Genomic DNA, 21,181 nt, shown 5'->3' with positions numbered 1-21,181 from the left:
CCTTAATAATAACATTAATACAGGAAGAAGAATAAGTAACATAGCTAGTGGGATGCCTACCAGTAGTTTTACTGGTAGCTTTACTGTATTGCTTCGTTTCCATTAACGTTTACCCTTAAAATACATATTTAGACCACATTGTGAGATCCAAACAATAAAATGTATTTTCTCCTCTACTCACAAGATCGGAGTGCAGAAGTTACCTGGTAGTCCAGTATGCTAAATCCAAGTCCCATACTCCCCTTCTCCAGCTCAATGTGCTGTACTTCTGTTTCCCACATTGCCAAAGACGAGCTTTGCACCTCTTCCGTACTCTGACCCTCGTCAGCTGTTTCCAAAGCTGTTCCCTCTGTGTCTGAGGAGCCAATGAATCCAAGTTCTATGTGAGCCTGAGAAAAACAGTGGATGTTCACCAACAGAATGTCCATGTTTCTGAATTTGCAGACACAAAACTCCATTCATGAAGAACAAGATAAAAACCAAGTGATGTGCCTCTTAAGAGAAAGTGCAAGCACTCAGCAGAGTTAACAAGTCTGATAAACCTAGAACAGAATTCACATATCGTTTTAACAATATAGCTATGCTTCAAATAAAAGAAAGTACTCACTGGAGAAAATACTTAGAAAATGGAATCTGTCAAACTAAAAACTCCAGAAAACTTCTTTAGTATATGTATTCAAATATACAGGAAATACCTATTATTAAACAGTATGTCTAAAAATATGCCTCGATCTAAACATAGTAGCACTGACAGGAGTCAGAACATTTAAAAAAAGAAAACACACACACATACATACACACACACACGCACACATGTTCTTCATTTGGTTTCATAGAAAAGCTGAGCAACTATAAACTGAATCTGGTGCCTTGCCCAGAACTCCAAATTAACTGTGTCTCTTTTCATTTAAATGCTATTGCTTTGTATACTGTACTGCAGGCCATTTCTACATGTTTACTACTCAGGCTGCCCAGAGCTTTGCACTCACAAAAGACAGAAGCGTGTCTGCCAGTGAATGCACATGTAGTTCTGCAAAACACAAACCCAGAAAACAAAGTTCAAATCCAGATTAAATATGCTCAGATTCTAAAGAACACACAGCTCGGTTTGCCATAGCCCCACAGTCCACCTGATGAATGGAAATACTTGGGTGGACTAACCTGCATGCCACAATATTTCTGCTAATATTCTGCTACAACCTACCAGGACTGACATCTTCTGGTGGCCAGAAGTACAGCTGATGAACTAACATGCTTTTTTCTATTCATTTAGTTCCAAGTCCTAAAATATGAAAATGTATCTCTGATCTTGTACAAGAACTTTGTATGTTTTTTCTCAAGGAAGCAATCATTTTCTCAGTGTTTTTTTTAAAGAAAATACCTTTTCTGTGAGCTGAACCTCGGACGGACTTAGCCTCTCCAGTACTTCTGGGTGAGTGACAGGGGGAGGTACTGGACGACAGCACACCATTATCACCTTAATAGGCAGCTCTTTCAAGATACTGACCACATCCTTGTGGTTTTCTCCAAGCAAAGAGATCTCATTCACCTCAAAAAATAAAGAATACCTGGTGTTTATAAGTACGGACATTGTTTATAAGTATAATGAACAAAATTTTTTTAAAAAAACACGAACTGAGTAATCACCCAATTCAAAAAGCAAAACAAAACAAAAATAACATGCTCATGTATGCTGTTAACCCTTAATTTCTACTCAATTCAGTGCTCAATTCAGCACCAAGGTAAGTTTTGAACTGAATGAATAGTCTCATAAATTGCACAACAGCACCCTACAAACACCACATACTCTGCCACCTTATGTTTCTTGCGTTCATGTGAACCAAATTCACATGGTAATTCTAAGAAAATTATTTAGAAAAGTAAACACATGTTTAGTCCCTTCACTGTGTAGGAATATTTTAATTAAATCTTAATGCTTATTACTAGGTATTCTTTTTCAGTGACCTTGAACTGTGTTTAAAAAATCAGCTATCAGCTGAGAAACACATGTAAGCATATGCATTCACACAAATATGCCTATGTACGTATGAAGAGACTGCTCAAGCACTTCTGGTTATGGCTGGTATGCAGTTACATATGCTACATTCTAAAAGTCATAACCTGTGAGAAGCAACTCACTGCTCAAAAATCTTACTGAATGCAGACTTTAGGTAAAGTAGTATTTTTTCTTACTTCCAGCAGCTCATCTCCACTGAACAGCTTGCCACTTCGTCCAACTGGCCCCTCTGGCAAGACAGATCTGATGAAATGATGTCCCACTGTAGCTTCAAGGCTTATCCCTAACCCACTGCTTTCACTAAACTTGTTAACTACAGCCACCTAAAATAAGATTAAGAAATTGTTAATTTTGACATATTTACAGCCATGACTGTTACTTTATTTAAATTTACATACAATGAGGTGACTATTCCAGGAGTGAGAAACCAGAAATACTGTCATGTGTAACAGAGAGAGCCAGGTAAAAAGTGAAATTTTTATCATATACCACATCAGCATAAACAAGTGGGAACTGTATATGACACAAATATATCTAATAACACCTAATTTTGCAGACACTACAGTTCTGGCACAAAAATTTCAAATCAAGTCCTACAGTCAGGTACTGCTTTTCAACTGTACCTACAGTAAATGTCCTATTCTTTACCTGAGATCATTACATGAAACAATTCATTCAGTATGCAGCAAGGGTAGGATGTTTCAAATTCTGGCTAATGAAGGGAGCTTTGAAGTTCACCTTAAATATTTTTTTTTTCCTCTAATACACATTTATCCTCTTGAAGCTAGGCCCCATAACTTAAGACCATGATTATTTTGCTAAAATCAATATAGGTAAATATACCTATATTCAAAATCTATAATCAAAACAAAATAATCTCAACAGTTCAAGGAGCATACATACGATTTTTATAAATAAAGGAACAAACACAATACAAACATATTTCTATCTGTATGTTAGCAAAATAATAGGTGGACACATCAAAGGGCATTTAATAATAGTAATCAAAGTTTACATACCACTATTTCATAATTCGAACCCATAATCGTTTGCCACTTTGCCTTCACAGCTGCTTCTTCTGTAGTGGTTAGCTGGAAACCTAAAAGTTACGTCTGAGATTACTGAGACAAAAAGTAGAACATCCTCTCTGATCCTATAACTAATGAAATATATGGACCACACAAGACTATACAAACATTCTCAAAATGCCAGAATTCTCCTAAATATAACTGAAAACATGGCATGCTTTGTTTCACCACGTGTCCTGGTTTCAGCTGGGATAGAGTTATTTTTTCTTTTCAGTAGCTGGCACAACACTGTTCTGGATGTAGTGTGAGAACTATGTTGATTAACACACCGGTATTTTAGTTGTTGCTAAGCAGTGTTTATACCAAGTCAAGGACCTTCCAGTTTCTTGGGCCCTGCCAGTGAGAGGGCTGGGGGGGCACAAGAAATTGGGAGGGGACACAGCCAGGACAGGTGACCTGAACCAGCAAAAGGGATATTCCCTAACACAGAATGTCATGCTGTATGTATATAAATATATAAAGCTGGGGGGAAGAAGGAGGAAGCAGGGGGGGCATTCAAAGTGATGGCATTTGCCTTCCCATTAGCTGTTACGCGCGGTGGAGCCCAGCTTTCCTGGAGATGACTGAGCACTTGCCTGCCCAAGGGAAGTGGTGAACGAATTGCTTGCTTTGCCTGCATTTGCAGCTTTTGCTTTACCTATTAAACTGTCTTTCTCTCAACCCAGGAGTCTTCTCACTCTTACTCTTCCAATGATCTTCCTCATCCCACAAGGGGGGAGTGAGCAAATGGTTGTGTGGGGCTTAGCTGCTGGCCAGGGTTAAACCATGATACCAGGCTTGTGTTCACCAGAGTTAAAACTGGCAGAATAGTATTAGATTCAAAACTTATAAAAGTAACTGTGTATTTTGAAAGACAGGAAGTTCAGTCACAAATTCTGGTGTGCTTAAACTAGCCTCAGTGTCAACTGAACATAATGCAACTTTACAAGATAATGCACACAAAGCAAATGAAAAATTTACATGCATGCCCTGGGCATCTGTTAAACCAGAGTGCACGCTGGCTGAGCAGGCTGATTCAGGGGGATGGCTGATAACACTTACATATATGATACTACATACTGATCCTATTGAACTGACCCTGCATTTTACAGTGAGTCCAAGGAAAGTTTTCAAACAAAATGTGGAGGTTTGGTATTTTCAAAACTATGAGCACAACTATAAAAGATTTTTTTGAAACTGTAGGCCCTAGAGGGCAGTGAAAGAACACAAGTCCTGGCTCTTTTTTTTTTTTTTTGGTTGTTGTTGGGTTTACATACATGCACACATACAATAAGAAATAATTCTAATAGCCGAAGAGTAGCAACAGAATTGGAAGGGAAGGCAGGTAGAAAAGTAATATGCTGTGAAAAATATTATGATGGGATAGGCAGCAAACTGCAGCAACTCTTAAATTGATTGAAAGTTTATCTCCAGGCAGAAAAAACAGAGAAATGCTGTTCTACTCATTTTTTCCTCATTAGCGCTGTTTAGATTCCAGCGCAGGAACCAATAAAAATCAGTATTTAGAATCAACAGCCAGCAAACACAGTAGATTTAATAGGACCCTACATATAGAAGGTCCGTAGTCTGTATACAGTAATTATCAAAATAAACTCTTCAGATCTGAATGCTTATCACAGGTGAAGAACAGAATCTTCACAAGATTAAGTTCCCAACTCCCACTGATATTAGTAACAATCTGAAGTGACTAATAGCCTCAGACTGTTTTAAATCTAGTAATTGCTCAGAAACATTACTAAAAATAAAGCCAGGTGTTGTGTGGCATTCAAATATGACAATACTTTCCCCAAAGCAGAGACCCTACACTGTCTGAAGGAAAGGTGTTAAAAAGAAAATTCTTCAGCTATCCAGAATAATGGAAAGCATGAGTTATGAAAAGATAAATTAGAGAACTCATACAGGTGATGCTTTTCAGTTCCCCTCCAGCTCTGGAAGCAAGAAGATGTTAGAAAACACAAGTGATGGCTCAATGTAGAAAACATATCATCACATACGACTTTGGAAATGCAGCACAGTGCCTTAACAGCTCAAGACAGAAAGGAAAATACTCGTTAGAAAGTAGGAATTTCCACGAAGAGTATGGGAAAAGTCAGAGCACATCAGTGCACCAGAACTGACTGAATTTCAAACATTATCAGAGAACAGAGATTGAAATGAATGCAAACTCAAGAATTTGTGGAAAGGAATTTTATCAGAAGATGCAAAAGTCCCGGAACTGCAGCTGGACAGCTGCAGGCAGTTGGAAAGATAAGGCAGGCTTGTCTCCAGCCTGAGGGAAAAAGTCTAATACACAACTAGACTAAAAAGAGTAGAAATACAAAACCATAAAAAGAGGGCTGAGCATGTAGCAGACTGCTTCGTATGACATCTTCGACACATAATTATCTTCAGACACATACAGTAGTCAATGATTTCGCAGCACTCAAGGGTACATGCTTACATGTATGATTACTTTCACTTTCTAGCTGTACTCCAGCCACACAGCACACAGGAGATGAAAGGCATGCAAAACACCTGATCTTCGTGTAAGCACATCCAAGTGCATTTTCACACAATAAAAAATTACAAGTTAATAACCTGTTTCCTGTTGTTTCATGTCCTCTCCAGTATTTACCACACTGGCACTGCACGGCAGTGATGGGGATCCCTGTTCTGTTTCACTGTTATCTGGAAAAAGATAAAGAAGCCTCTTCAGCTATGTTATGTGTTGCAATATTTATCAAGCTCACAAGCATGTCTCAGAGCACTGACTATCTCTTGCACTGGACTTCAGAAGATCCGTATTTGGCAAACGGAATCTGGCATGAGGGGCCCAGAAGAAACACCACATTTTTAAGACATTTTGTCTTCTGTAAATCCTTTGCTTTCTCCAGTGAATTTTTCAATGAAACAAGACAAAAAAAAGAGTACAACTATTAGTAGCTGCACCTCTGTGATTGAAAGAAAAGTTACTGGCAGACATATAAATATAATATTCTTTAGCACTCTTGTATTACATTTTTTTTTCTTCCTCTTCCTTCCTTTGTGCAATTCAGAAAGCTTGACACAGAAAACCAAAAATTTTCAAAGTCCACAAACTTTGAAACCTGCATACCTGACAAATGTTTCACTTGTAGAAAGCCTCACCTACCACAGAGTTCTGTTAGGCATGTTGCTGGGGGTTAGCTGTCTCAAACACCTCTAGGCTGGAGAAACAGCACCTTCTGAACGTTCCCTCTGTAATTTTTGCTCAAGCTGGGAATGAGAGGATGCCACATAGATAACAGACTACTGGTCTTTCAAAATTTTGTGCGAAGTGGGGATTATGCCTCAGTCTATGAGTTTTGATGTACTGCTGACATCAACCTACAGCACAAGCAGCTGACAAAAATCCATTTGTGCATCCAGCCTCTGTGCAGATCTTCTGTTCAAACACACTGATTTTCAAGACGTGCACAGTATAAGATTAAGCTTTACTAATCTCAGCAGCAGCAAATTAATACTGGCCACTGGCTTCTGAACTTTGTACACATAAATAGATAATGCCCTATCAGGTTATCCTTCTGAATATGAGGAAGAACAACTCTGCCTTGAGGGTGACAGCGCATGAACAGGCTGTCCAGAGAGGCTGTGGAGTCTCCTTCGCTGGAGACATTCAACACGCCTGGGTGCAACTCTGCGCAAGCTGTTCTAAGTGAACCTGCTTTAGTATAGGGGTTGGACTAGACGGATCTCCAGAGGTCCCTTTTAACTCTGACCATTCTGTATTAAGAATCTCTAGATAAAGGCCACTCCTCTCATACCTCAAGCTCATGATACTGACGTACCAAGAGTGAAAGGAACTGAGACTTGCTTTTGCTTATTATGGAGGGTGTCTCTTTGCCTGTTCTTGAATGCAGCTCTAACCCTTGAGCACGAATAAAACATTCACTGCATTCTTACCATTTGAAGATTTGCAGGATCAAAGTCTTGAAGCAATTCAGCCAGAAGCACAATGCAGTGTAAAGCTTTCAACATTCACTTTGAAAATGTAGCAAATAATACCACTCTGTCTAAAAGATTAATCAAACTATAGTAGACCAAATTCTTCCCTCATGTACTGCCATCAGTAATAGCTACCCAGAATGAATCTCGCCCATTTAATTTCCAGTTTGCAATTGAGAAGCAAAATGTTTCAAGCCAACTTTAAAGCAAACCCAGTTTCAAATACCTTTGTCTGTGCTACTATCCATTGTTTGGAACAGTAAGTCCTTTTCAACAGCAGTACTGAAGTCCTCCTGGGGCTGAATACGATTTTCCTGCTTAACCCCTCTTCTGATCAAAGTGAGCCGAACTGTTTGTCCCGTGTGCCGCAAAACATCAACCGCTTGCTGATTAGTAAAACCCTGAAGATTTGTTCCATCCACCTGCAGCATTAAGCAGCCTTTCAGCCCACAAAACACCACCCAGAAAAAAATAAAAATGTCCAGTGCAAAATAACATGGCAAGCTCTCAGCATCTGTTAGCTTGAGCACAAAGCAAGTGGAGGGACAAGAACACAAACCTGGATGACTTAGTAAGACCGGATACATTAAGCACTTTCACTGGAGTACCCCACAGCTAGGTAACAAGTACTGTGGTACTTGGGGGGGGGAGGGGTGTGTGTGTGTGTTTGTTTGTTGGTTGGTTGGTTGATTGGTTGGTTGGTTGGTATGGCAAAGTGGGGAGAAGTGCTTTGGGTGTCCACCACAGTTGGGCCACGCAGATCTGCTCTGCCAAGTGTAGGTGACACAGCACGTGCTGTGTGGGGCGTGTTGTGCAGCCCTCCTGCTCAGCCCCTTCTGCCATCCGTACCTCCAAGGAGAAAATACTGTTGTGAATGAACCAACACAGGCATGGCTGGGAGAGCTGGCAAAGGGAGGATAGAGACATCCACTCATTGTGGTAGGAAGAACTACAGAGAGCAGCCATTCTGAGGTCAAGTAACCTTAGGCACAGTGAAGTCCACTACTGAACACCATGAAGTCCAGTTTCCCAATCAAACGCTGTCCCAGCCATCCCAATGTTACCTCTGGTCCACCATTTTAACATTTTAAAGAACAAGATTTTGGCCTCTTCTGTTTGAACCAACTCCATTATCTCCTTAACTCGAAGAGTTTTTTTCTGAAACTCAAGACTTTGGCATTGCTCAATTTCACCCCATTATCCCTAGTACATGCCACTTTTTATTCTCCTACTTCCTGCAGACTTCCTACTACACTATTCTTTCTCTGTCTCACCCCTCAGTGCCTTGAAATTTCTGAAATACTTCTAACAAAACTATATTCCTTGACTCCTGTAGCTTTTTCAGTCTACCTATACAACACACACACTCCATTATTTCAGTTCCTCCTGCATGAAAATTTACTCCCCCTGGACCCTTAATCATTTTGTTGCCCTTCTCTTGAACTTTTTCCAAGTCTAGTGCTCTTCTAAATAGAAAGTAATGAGATGAGGTTATTTAATTTTTCCTCCACACTTAACCAAAGCATATCTTTAAAGAGTTTATTATCCTTTTGTCTGAGGTCAGTGAAATCTTTTTCTCCTTCTGCATCTGCAGTAGAAGAAGAAATCAAACTTTGGAATAATCAATTTTAGCCATTTGTAGTCGGCATTTAAATCATTATAAAAACCACAGACTATAGTTTGCTCAGTGTTGCCTTCCACAAATCCAAAAACAGATCAAAATTATTCATGAACTGATTTTCACCACACAACTAACATTTTATGCATGAAAATATTTTATTCTTTCTCTGAGCATCTAAAACTTTAATGACATACTTTTAAAAATCATTCTGAAAACAGCTGCTGAATTTGAATCAAACTTCAAAACGCTAACTTTACTAAGCAGTCTCAAAACTCCTACAGATAAGGTACACACATATAATATAGGTTTTCTTAAGAAACTCAAATTACACACAGACAGCATCATCAGAAAGATAATGTGATCGAATAGTCAGTCAAAAAAAGGAGTCACCATTTCAACACCAATCTGAAACATTTTAAACCAGTACTATATGAGTATTTCTTTACAACATAAAGAAGTAGAGTTTTGCAGACAAGTGATCACCATTTCTTTCTGTGTTTACTTACAACTATGATTTGATCTCCCACATGGATTCTGCCATCATGTTCAACGGCACTGCCTTTTGTAATGCTTTTCACAAAAATACCAGAAGGTTCTGGGATGAAAAAACAGAAAATTGTATTAACCAATTTATTAAGAAACAACTTTATGCAACAATCTCCAACTAATGCCACCAGTCAAAGGAAGAAAAAGAAAGAAATGGGCAGGTAAGACAAGGAAAGAATCATCAAGAAAGTTATTTGCTTTAAGTAAAACATCTATATACTATTTTTCTAAAGGATGAGCCTGATTCATGTCAGCTTGCATTGAACCAGATTTCATTCAAAATCTTACAATGCCAAATTCCCAATTGTTGCTGCAGAAGAAGAAATAATCTAATTTATTATAATCTAAATGTTGAAACCAACATTGACAAAAACCATATCTCTGACTCTTGGTCAGATTTAAAACAGGACAGAAAATTAAGTCTGAGTACACCAATCTGGCAAATTCTGTATTTATCTAAGAAAATGCAAGCTTAGATAACCAAGTGCAGAAAACTGTAAGCAATCAGGACTACAACCTGCATTTAAACCAGCTTTTAACTGCAGCTGTAAGTATTTCATCCAACATAAAAAAAGAAGACACAAAAGAAAGTAAAAAAAAAGAACCCAGAAGGGAACCATTTTAGACAGTTACCAATTATGAATCAGAAGGAAAAGTCATATATATATATTTATATATATTTATATATATTTATATATATAAAAATGACCTACAGGATGGGAATTTCACTAAAAGAAAGCCATTTCAGGAAAAACACACTGGAATTTGAAACAACTTTAACAGCTCAGTTCCCACATGCACATTTTGCATAGTATACATAACATCAAGAAAACAGTAGCATGAACTGGCATGAAATCAAGTCTGAGAGTCACAGGCCTGTTAACACTGGTATCAGAAATCTTAACAGAATCCACTTTCCCATAATAAATGTTCCAATTCTGTTAAATGGATACATTTGATGGGAAGATAATCCACTATAAAATTGGTTTTAACAGCTGTCGAGATACACCAGTGCCTCTGCAGACCTGAAACAATATGACAAATGTTACTGGGAAGGAAGGATTTTGTAATAAAACTGATTACTCCTAACCTGAACGTCCTTCTCACAAAAGAAAAAAAATTATTTTTTCTTTACAAACCTTAAAAAGATTTTAGATGCTCAAGGATTACTTTAGAGATACTATACTAAAAAATAAAATTAAGTCTTTGATGCACATGCATGATAGTACGCCACAGATTGTACAGTAAACTGCAGGAACTGATCATTACCTGACGTTTTGTCTCCAATGTAACCAGCAATAGTTATTCCTAATCCCTGATTGTTTTTAGTAAGCTCAACATTAAATTTCTCTCCATCTTCACAGCTATCAACAGAAGCATCTGCCTAATAAGAAAAGCATAATTAGAAAGGAAGCTTTTTTCCCTTTAAAGATCAACCACATTATGTGATGTCATTAACATGTAAAATTATAGACACAAATGTAAGAACAAAAGTAGGAACAAAAGTACCAGCTTTGCTTCTGCTCTTACTTGGTGCTCAGCAGAGAAACTAAACATAGGTTAACATTCCTCAATATAAAGCAATGCAGGTCATGAGCAATGCAGGTCATGCCCTCCCCACACTGCTACCCCTGGGATATCACCCTCTAACCTACAAAGACATTATTTGATGACTAAAATGACTGGTGAGACTTGTATAAATTGAACAATGAACCTCTTGTACAGTTAAGTTACACAAACCATGCTTGAACAATATGTAGCTTGCTGCCCTTCTGGGACCTCCTCAGAACCAGCTTTAGACTGCTGTGTTATTAAAAAGAAAAAAAGATCAACATTATATTTTGTGTCATATTTGTTTAAATTCCTGTTCAATAACTACAGCTATTTTTCCTATGAATGCCAATTTTAAAGCATAATAAAAGCCATTACTAGCGAGGCAATTACATTTCTTGTTTTTGAAAGACATAAAAATTCTGGAGTGGAATGTAGCAATTACATTTCCAGCTAGTCAAATAATGACAATCTCTGCTAATAACTACTACAACCCTCTGAATTTCAGTAACAAAGAATTTTTGGGGTAACAAATTCATTTATTTATTGTTAATGAAAGTACAATACCTATTAAAATCCCACTTTAACAGTATTGCTTTCATGTCAAAAGAAAAAATCAACTTATGAAACTTGATTTCAACTTTAAAAAAGTTATTTTAAATTTTTTTATCTTTCAGCTATCTAAACCAGAAAATTACTAGCCAATTCCATAGCCAATATGTATCAGGATAAGGCTTCAATTTCACTGTATTTATATGGACATCAGTTTTTATGCACATAATTAAAATGGGAATTCATAAATATGGTACAAATCTATCAAGATCCCACTATACTCCTATTTTTTATTCTGTCTCTTCTGCATGACAAATAGCAGCCAATATTTTTTAAAGTGCCAATACAGCAATCAGGCAGATACTAACTACATCCAGTTTGACTAGAAGAATATGCATGTGCCAAAATAAAAAAAAAAAAAAGACTTCAGAAGAGCTATGATGCTACTTGACAAAAGAGAATCCGAACAGTTCTTTATCTGAAGAACTCCACCCAAAACCATATTCAAACACAGGGGAAATAAATTTCTACTGTTTTAACCACCTCCCTAATTGATAATACAGGATTAGTTTGGCCACAGGTAATGCGACTAAAAACCTCATCCGATTTCTACAACCCCATAAATTTTTACAGGATAGACATCTACAGGGGACATGATGAGAAGTGCCCATTTCAGAAAGCCATTCTCCTCTCACTAATAGCTTTAAAAGCATCATGAAGTCTTCACGCACCCTGTATTCACCAGGAAGAAATTAACAAACCAAGCTGTCTCCATCATCACCTTCACTCCAGACTCAAATTAATGAGGTTTGCAGCATCATTAACTGGGTGCTCCCTCCAAGAACAAGACTTTGTGCAGGCAGAAACAGTTTAAAAATAGCCTGCCTCCTGCCAGGAGACATGTACCAGGAACAAGGGATTAAAAAGGGCAGAAATGGAGAAGAAGGTGGCAAAAAAGTCAGATGTTGCCACTTGGTGGCTTTGAGCTATTTCTTCCATACTAGAAATCTTACACATCCTGCAGCTGCAGATACAGTCTTCAACATTGCATCATATAACCTCAGGAAGGCAAATACTGAAGAAATATACACAGATGAAATTACCAAATTCAGCTCCTCTTTGAAGACTGCTCCTTTTCACAGAAACAATAATTTGGGCTAAATATTGATCCCTTTATCTAAAATACAGCTGGGTTTTCATGCCTCCGAGTGCTGTAGAGACAAAAGTACCAGTCTGTCTCTCCTCTTAGATGCTCAGAAGACTCCACATTAAGATTAATTCTCTTTGCCTTACAGCCGCAAAGGAAGGGATGAATATATGGGGGTTTTTTTCCACAGATACAACTACAATGGACAGAGGCAAAATTATGGTATTCACATAAAAATTGCTGGGGCTTTTTTCTTCCAAAGTGACCTATCCAAAACATAAATTGCAACTGGGATGAAAATGTCTAGAAAAAAACAACAGGAAAGAGTAAACCAAAAATTATATCTAGTTGTAGGCTCAAAACCAAGCTCCTCCTTCTTCTCTCACTCACTTCCTCCACTTATACAGATTTAAATGTATCTGGTCATAAGCGTATGTTACACTACTGGTCCTGGCTCCCATGAAACCAGGCTTTGCTGCAAACATGAAAGTGACCTATTCTGTAGAGGTTTTGAGCTGACAGGATATGATAATATTTACAGCATTTTTTAAGTGGCTGACAGCTGCAAAAAAGTTAACAGTACAGAGAGTACAACCATCAGCAGGGGAATAAGGGTAGCAGCTGGCTGACTTTTTTTGGAAGATGTCTAGCAAATGAGCAATGCCAGGTGATGTAGGAAAGAAACAGCATCTGTGTGCTGGTTGGCACAGGGAGGAACTGTCTGATGGATAGCTGTGATTATATGGAAATAAGAAATGTTCCTGGAGAAGAAAAGGACAGGTGGACAGAGAAACGCTACAGAGCCAGCTTGCTCTGTCTGCAGAAAAGATTGCACGGCTTCAGCTATTTTCAATGTATTACTGCACAATCACAAGCAACCCAGAACCAAATGATATTTGGATCACACTTATGGAAGTCCTACGCCTTGATCCCAAAATGCTTCAAGCATGTAGTTCCTTGCGTTGGGGACTCCTGACATTTACATTCTCCCAGACTGTCAGCTGAGAACAACACTACTGGGAAAGAAAACCCTGTCTTTTTGAGAACTTAAGTGTGGAAGACATTCAATAAGCAGTTAAAAGAAAATCTGAAATAAAAGTTTGCCATGAGTTAAGTGTATGCACTGTTGCTTACCTGCTTCCCTGGCATGGAGATGGGTACTGGCGTCCCTGGAGGGACTGCTGGTAGAGGTGGCTCCTCAATAGGACCTCTTGCAATTACCAGTTTCACTCGATTTCCACACTGTCTCAGAACTTGTGCCACCTGCTCACTGCTCATTCCAGCAAGGTCTGTATCACCGATTTTCAAGATGTGGTCACCACTACACAATCTCCCATGCTGGAGGAAGAATAATAAGGAAAAAAGAAATCTATTAACATCCTGCCATTCCTCCCACATACATACAATTAGGAAAACACCACATAGCTTTAGTCACTTCTGAGACATATGAACCAGGTGTATTTTTTTGGGTGCCAAGTCAGTATCTTGATAATATGGAGAATGGCACACTAATTTTACTAGGAATTTCCACAGAAATATCCAGGGCATCCTTTATGAATCAGTCAGTCACCCAAACACAGAAAAAAAATGCATATAGTTATGGTTACTACCTACTGCTATTTCACAAGTGCATGTAAATTACAGAACTTCAGGTTTCATTTCCAAACACACTTCCAAAAGACGCCATAATCTTCAGTTTTGCACTTGTATTTAAAAACTGGTCCTCAGGATTAAATATGACTTCAAAATAAAACACATTTCTCCCTTACTGCAGCCCTGTTATCTGGCGACCACCACTTCTGTGCTTAGGAGACTGACCAGTCTCTGTGCCTGTTCAATCCCCAACCATCATTAACACTGCCCCAGATACTTGTCCAATGTACAAGCTTGAAATGAGCCATGATTGTAAAATTAAATTTGCATGAGCCCTTCCGGAAGGAGCAGAGCCTGTGTCCTGAAGCAGAGGCATGAAGCCACATGCCTGCTCCAAGCTTCAGTAAGCCCAGCAGAGAGAAGCAGATGCTCTTCTTAGCTGTCCAGACACAGCAGATAAGTGTTTGGTGTGTTCCCTCATCCGTGGATTATAACCAGTATATTCATGAAAGAATTAGGAGTCTAAATGCATCCACAGCAAACATGTATCATGTAATAGGTTTGAAAATGTGATTTAGAGCCTAATCCAGCTTTTACATTCAAATGCACAGGTCCCCTGCACTAAACACACCTTTACTGAGGATAAATTTCACCACTTGCTCTCTCTTTTTTACACTCGTGAGGAGAAAATATTTAGTATGATTATAAAACAGTAACTTCACACCTTACTGAAAGGTAAACAGAAGAGTAGGTTGAATTTACCTGATCAGCCACCCCTCCTGGGAGGATGGTTTTAACAATCACTCCAGTTGACTTCCCTCCCACTATCCCAAATCCCAGACCTGAGCCATCGTTCACCAACTCAATGGTCTCCACGTGCTGCCAGTGAACCTAAAAGGAATAAATATGAGCTTGCAAACGATTGAAATAAGGACATACTTGCAAAATAGATTCTCTTTTATTTCTTGGGTATGTGTTTGAATAAGGGAAGGTGGGTAGAAGGTGGAAATATGGGACCTTTCTAACAATTACTACTAAGGGTAAGATTACATAATATTTAAGCACTAAAACGCTCGTTCCATGACAGTTTGGATTTCTCAGGTACAAAACAGAGCTGGGTAGTGGGTCACAACTTTCAAGCACTTGCTGAATTAATTTAAGCAGCAACCTAGGACTGTCCATCTCCATGTCCCTTTGCAGTCAGTGAGAAAAATACTACTGCTAGGAAATCTCACAGGTCTGGAAATTGAAATCTTCAGGTAAGTGCATGTTCACATCAGCCACTATAACAAAGCACAGGAGAAAGCATAAACCCAGTTCAGAGATTAAGGCCAAAAGCAGCACCAGGTATTGCGAGGTAGCCATTAGCAGAATTGTCCCCTGTGTAACAAACAAAGATATCTGGGTTGTCTGATGTAAACAGCGCTGGAATGAAGTAGCTGTGATGGCAGGCTTCATGTTCTGACAGGAGTAAAACTGCTCTGAAAAAGACAAATGCTAGCTTGTTTGTGTGGGGTGGTAGTGAAGGGATGACTGGAAGCTTCTGGTATTGTTTCTCCTGAAGAACAAACCACATCATAAACTCATCCAAAATTTAAAGTTACAGCTGGTGCTCCATCAGGTAGGATCCTGAAAACAAGACCTGATTTTGGAATAATTAAGGTACTGCAAATTCAAAGCCTTATAGTACCTGTTTGGGAATCTGCAGTCTTAACATAAACTAACAATGATCAAGCAAAGCCTGAAGGAAAAAGGACAGCTCCAGATAAGCTGCTTTCCCCCAGCAGCTGAAGGCAAAGGGAACACAAGGACTGGGAAAGGCATGGATAAAAACAGGAAGGAGCCATGGCAGGTTTGAAAGGAACATTCTTACAAGCAAGGGAAGCTGTTCAGAGAATACGGAAGCAATCACATAAAGAAAGAAGTGTGTCACAAGAATACTGAAAGAGAGTGAGCCTCTCCTATGTGCTGACAGGGAAAGTTAGGTCAATCAGCTTTACTCCTGCACACAGAAGAAAAAAATAATTCTGAAATTTCTTCACCAAAGGTTTTACACTAATTATTAAAATAAACACTAGAATAGCTGCTTTTTCCAGACTGATTGCTCTATATACTCCCTATTATTGACTCTCTTAAAGAAGAGCCACAGGCAACTAAATAGCAAAACCCACAGAAACCAAAGAGAGGCCACTTCATCCCAGGGTAAGCCCTTACATGAGTAAGACACCAGGAAGGGAAAGTGCAGTTAGTATTACCATGTTTCTGAGCTATGTTCTCTACACATGGATTGCAAAAGCTTTCAAAAGAAATGAAAGGTAGCACAGCTGTTTTCTGGGTGTCCTGAAGTATGTCCTTACACAAGGCATTTGGCAATTCCCCCACTGAGCCCCACTGCTGACAGATGACAGAGAAACAAACAGAGAAGCACCCATCCAGCTGGTGGTGCAGACCATACAGCAACATCTATAACACTTTTGTTTGCCCAAGCAGAAGGCAAAGAGAAAAAAGATCCTGTTTACTGCAACCTCAACATAAAGCTTCATGAGTTTGCATGGGTGTATACACAGAATTTGGCAGACAGGAAGAAGGAATATGTCCAAGATCAAGATCCCCCCAGGCAAATCTGAGTATTTTCCACTCTTATGGGGAAAAGCTATGACAAAGACAAAAAGAAGAAAAACCTCAAGAAATGTGAAGGAAATGTACATACAAGTTACAATTAAAAGTCTCAAAATACTGGATGCACTAAGCATTTACATGCCCAGAACTAAACACATAGATGTTTGGGGTTTACTCACCGGGTTGGAATGGGCTGAAACTGTGCTAGCAGCAGATGGAGACCGGGAAACTACAGGACTGATGAGCTGAGGGAAAGTGCCCCTGGCCACAACTAGCTGGACATTATCTTTTGCTTTCTGTAGGATGCTGATAGCCTGTTGATGTGTAATTGTCTGATCAAGGGCTTGTCCGTTAATAGCAAGGATTTGATCTGCTTCCTTCAGCTTTCCATCTCTGTCACGCATGTGTAAACAGGGAAGGTGGATGACAAAATAAAGAAAAAAGAAAAACCAAAGAAGTGTTGCCACAGAAATTACAGTATTTTGACAATTTTCCAGTTTTTTTTAATAACCTGGTCTCTATTCCCCCCACTTTTTAATCTCTCCCTGCAGTTTTGCTGAAAGGAGCTGATGCGGCATCCTGGTGATCGTTTCCTTTGAAGCTAATCCCGCTGCCACTCTCCCCGGCTACTACCCCCCAGCCAGCTTTCTTCTCCCTGTACCCCCATGCAAGACTAAGCATATTAGATCTCAGTCACTCCCAGCCATAGCCTGGGAACTTATGTTTATCCTTGACTTTGAGCCTCCTGCTTAACAGACCAAGTGCTCCACTTTGTTCAGTGTGCTCCTTCTGAATATTCATCAAACCATGGAGTGGAACACACTTTCATCAAGATGTTACGGAAACAAATTTTGTTTTGCAAAAAACCAAGGGGGGCCAGGGGGCGGGGGGGCGGGGGTGGTGAGTGGGGCTGGGGAAGAAAAAAGAAGCAAAGGCAGAGACAGAAACAGAAAGAAAATGATAAAACGGACCCCTGTTAAATGAGGGGGGGGAAAGCCCTGAACAAATTAAAAAGTAACTCTTCACTTTCTGACAAAGGAAGCATTACTGTTAAATTACACACCAAGCCCTTCCTCAGACCTACTTCAAAGGAAATGTACAAAGCATACACAGATGAGTTACCCTCTGCCTCCTCTACCACTTCTATTGCTTCTGCAACAAACCAGCAAAAACTCTGGAGTCTTGTCTTCAACATCCCAAAGTGGCAATGCTTTGAAATCAAAGGGCAGTAACAAAACGAAGGATGCCTATTACACCAGCTTTTGTAAGCACCTACAATGTAGAAGCCAAGGTACCCAACAGTATTCAGGAAAAATGCTATTTAGCTTCAACCCATAATTTCTGTGCTTTTGAATTTGAACTGTTTTTCAGAGTGCTCTCAAAGACTCATTACTGCCAGGGCTTTTCTGATTTATGAGCCCTGTAATAGTTGTTTAATTTTTTCTCTTCTTGCCAGGGAATCAGGCCCTGCCTGATTCAGTAAAGATATGTCTCAACTCCATGGAATAAGAAAAGTAAAAGTGAACACATCTTGAAGGGGAAGAAAAAAGAAGTGGAAAAGTGAAATCTAGGCAGGTTAAAAAATATTGTCATGAATAGAGCATGCCACTTTTCATAACTGAATTAACTCTGTAGGCCACGCTCTGCCCTCTGTTAAAGGACAGTGTTCAGACCACAAATAATCAGAAATTTTCTCCCTACAGCACAGTGAGAAAGAGCAGTGAGATGACTCAGACATCCCACACAACATACAGAGTGCACCACAAACCAGCTCTGGCAGGGATGCTGATCAGCAAATCCACACAGAGTGATACACTCCACCATTCTGCAGTGAACCAGTGCTGCTGCCATTCACTACTGCATTAATTTGCTCCCTTGGGCTGTTCTTACAGCAGAAACCCATTTCTCTCAACACTATTTCTGGAATCAGAATTAAAGTCTAAAGCATACTTAGAGCAAGCTGTTGTCACTGCTGAGTTTCTGGTAATATCAACTAAGTATCTCTTTAAGAGTTCAACAACTCTTAAAGACTTGCTTGACTTAAAAGCTAGGTTTCACACTTGCTCAATGGAACCCTACCTAACAAACAGCGCTGCTAGCTACAACTGGGGTTTTTGCACCAAACTGTTTTTCACTGCATTCAAGGATGGCAAAATCTATATTTCAGCTTCAAAACCCATGGCAGAGAAGAGTAACTTTCCCGTTTTCCCTGTTGGAAAGGTGATACTATAAACAAACCACAGAGGAACTACATCTGTAGTTTCTAGAAATTCGGAACAGATCATACACTGCCCTGTTCCAACATTACATAAACTGTAGTGATCAGTAATTTTAAATCTACTACGATGTATGGCTTAGAATGCCAGAGAAATGTGCCCTTGTACCACAAAAACAGCAATAACACAACCAAATTGCAGTGCCATATTAGCACTTGATACAGTAAAATATTCCAGTAGCAATCTTACCTATGTGCCACACTTCCTTCCTGGATTTCTTGCACAAATATTCCTAGTTCACCCCTGTTTTCGCTCTTGAGTCCCACGACACTGAAGCCCAGACCACCACTTATAGGTTTAACAAGCTCAATAGTCTCAACAAGCCGACCCTGTTCAGTAGAAGGAAAAAAAGGGTACAAATGTTTAAAATGTTGAAAAGCAGTATTAACGAATGTGGTGAACAACTTGGGAATAATTTCCTAATTTGACAGCTACAGCTGGACAAGGCTGTAACAACTGGAACAGTTGTTCAGTTCAAACTTCTTGCTATCACACAGGAAAGTGACAATTACGAAAGGTCTGAGAAATAAAGATTATTACAGCCCAGGAGAGGAAATCAGGAAACAACAACTAAATATACAGAGTTTAGACTTAGCAGAGACTGAACTACGATATGTGTCTATAAAATTTTAGAGGGCACAGACAAACTCTCAAGCAGAACTAGAAAAAGAGGATGGATTTCAGCAAGACAGAAAACAGGACTGTGCAAAAGGCTTTTCAGAACAGCAGAACACTTCTTCTACCTGGCTCTATTACAGGTTAATTAGAAAAATGCTAGAATATATGCCTGGCCATTCTCAGCTCCAGCCACTGAAGGGACTTGTACACCATTTTTGCCTACCACGGGAAAGCAGCTAAGACTACAGAACAATGAGTAGCCAGGCCAAAAAGGAATTTTCCATCTTATTTCCAAGCAAGTCACAGAACTAGCTTTCATTAGTTATGCATACAAGAGCATGCTCTGACAAAGCATCTCCCTCATGCACAGATATAGCAGCATGGAAAGATAATGGCATGCTGATCTGCAAGAGGCACACTGCCCAGCTACGGACAGTAGTAACTCAGCAGTGATAATGTCAAGGCTACTTTTCCAACTGTTTTCTCACTTACCGACTGTTGCTCAAATTAAAAGGTTATTTTTAGTTTATATAGCAAGTGAGCTCCGGTTTGCTTAATAACCCAATTGCTTTTAAATAAAAATACAAGCATTTCAATCTTCCAGATCATTAGGGACCCACATTTCATGGTTACGAGGCAACATGCTTACCTGGGACATATTTCTGATCAGCTGCTCAAAGTCATCACTTGAGGACTTCCCATTAATCTGAGGTGTAACAGATCTCATTGATGCTTCTAGCACTTTAGCTGAGCTGCCATTCTGCTGAGCCAACAAATACGACTCATTATGGGGCAAGGACCCCAAATTCACCCCATGATGGAGAAGCTGGGGGAATTCACCAGTGGAATGTATGGAAGGTGTAATATTTACCTGTAAAAGATTGATGTCAACATAGATTTATAGACAGAGCAGAAACCTCCTGTGGTGGTGTGCCCTGCCCCATGCCACCCACACCACCCCTCCTGACACAACAATGAACACTGTATTCAGCTTAAAATGGAGTCAGGAAATTGGCTTGAGCAGCATGTCTCTCTTGCAAAACAAGATAACGAACAAAGTCTAACAAGCAAAGCAACTGAGTGATATCCAGGGTGAAGTGGGGTCCTCACAGCCTGGTGCTGCTTCAGTGAAGGCCAGGAAGACCCTCGCACATCTGTGACAGTGAATCTCTACCTGTACTGAACCCTCCCGCTCCATGCTGAACCATCGCACCCAGACGACCTTCCCAAACTGACACCTTGTTAAGGGCCAATCAGCGCACAGTAACTGACTTAGTCCCACCTTGCCCCAAGTATAAGATCTGGCATTTTAGTATCTTTTTTTTTTTTTTTCCAACAATGAGAACTCTTAACTACAGGACAGGTCAAGGGGCCTGGATCTCTCTCTCCCCAGGAAGGGACGTCTCTTTGGTAAGACTTGCGGCTCCAACTACATTGGATGTTACCCGGGACAATATCACTAACAAAAGCCCTTGAGTTTTGCAGAAAGTGTATTTATCAATGTCAATTCCAATCTTGTTATATCTGTCACCCTAATAAATCATCTCTAAATAATTTCTATTTTTTCAACTTTGCAAAACTGTTTCAGTG

General features: G+C 39.5%; 1 protein-coding gene across 20 annotated transcripts in view; it reads right to left on the bottom strand.

The window, feature by feature from the left end:
- The window catches only part of MPDZ (multiple PDZ domain crumbs cell polarity complex component), a 99,387-nt gene that overhangs the window by 57,879 nt on the left and 20,327 nt on the right, over nucleotides 1-21,181 (bottom strand). For all 20 annotated transcript variants that reach the window (XM_056324531.1, XM_056324533.1, XM_056324537.1 and 17 more), the window contains 13 exons: nucleotides 20,241-20,462; nucleotides 19,163-19,302; nucleotides 16,877-17,090; nucleotides 14,841-14,969; nucleotides 13,620-13,823; nucleotides 10,505-10,619; nucleotides 9,196-9,284; nucleotides 7,295-7,490; nucleotides 5,683-5,772; nucleotides 3,037-3,116; nucleotides 2,194-2,340; nucleotides 1,382-1,549; nucleotides 204-389 (listed from right to left, as the gene is read on the bottom strand). In XM_056324531.1, coding sequence (XP_056180506.1) covers nucleotides 204-389; nucleotides 1,382-1,549; nucleotides 2,194-2,340; nucleotides 3,037-3,116; nucleotides 5,683-5,772; nucleotides 7,295-7,490; nucleotides 9,196-9,284; nucleotides 10,505-10,619; nucleotides 13,620-13,823; nucleotides 14,841-14,969; nucleotides 16,877-17,090; nucleotides 19,163-19,302; nucleotides 20,241-20,462 — 1,980 coding nt within the window. The remainder of the gene's footprint in view (nucleotides 1-203; nucleotides 390-1,381; nucleotides 1,550-2,193; nucleotides 2,341-3,036; nucleotides 3,117-5,682; nucleotides 5,773-7,294; nucleotides 7,491-9,195; nucleotides 9,285-10,504; nucleotides 10,620-13,619; nucleotides 13,824-14,840; nucleotides 14,970-16,876; nucleotides 17,091-19,162; nucleotides 19,303-20,240; nucleotides 20,463-21,181) is intronic.

The sequence above is a fragment of the Falco biarmicus genome, chromosome Z (assembly GCF_023638135.1).
Source record: "Falco biarmicus isolate bFalBia1 chromosome Z, bFalBia1.pri, whole genome shotgun sequence".
Lineage (NCBI taxonomy): Eukaryota > Metazoa > Chordata > Aves > Falconiformes > Falconidae > Falco > Falco biarmicus.
The sequence above is the reverse complement of the archived record's forward strand: the minus strand, read 5'-3'. Positions and strand labels throughout refer to the sequence as shown.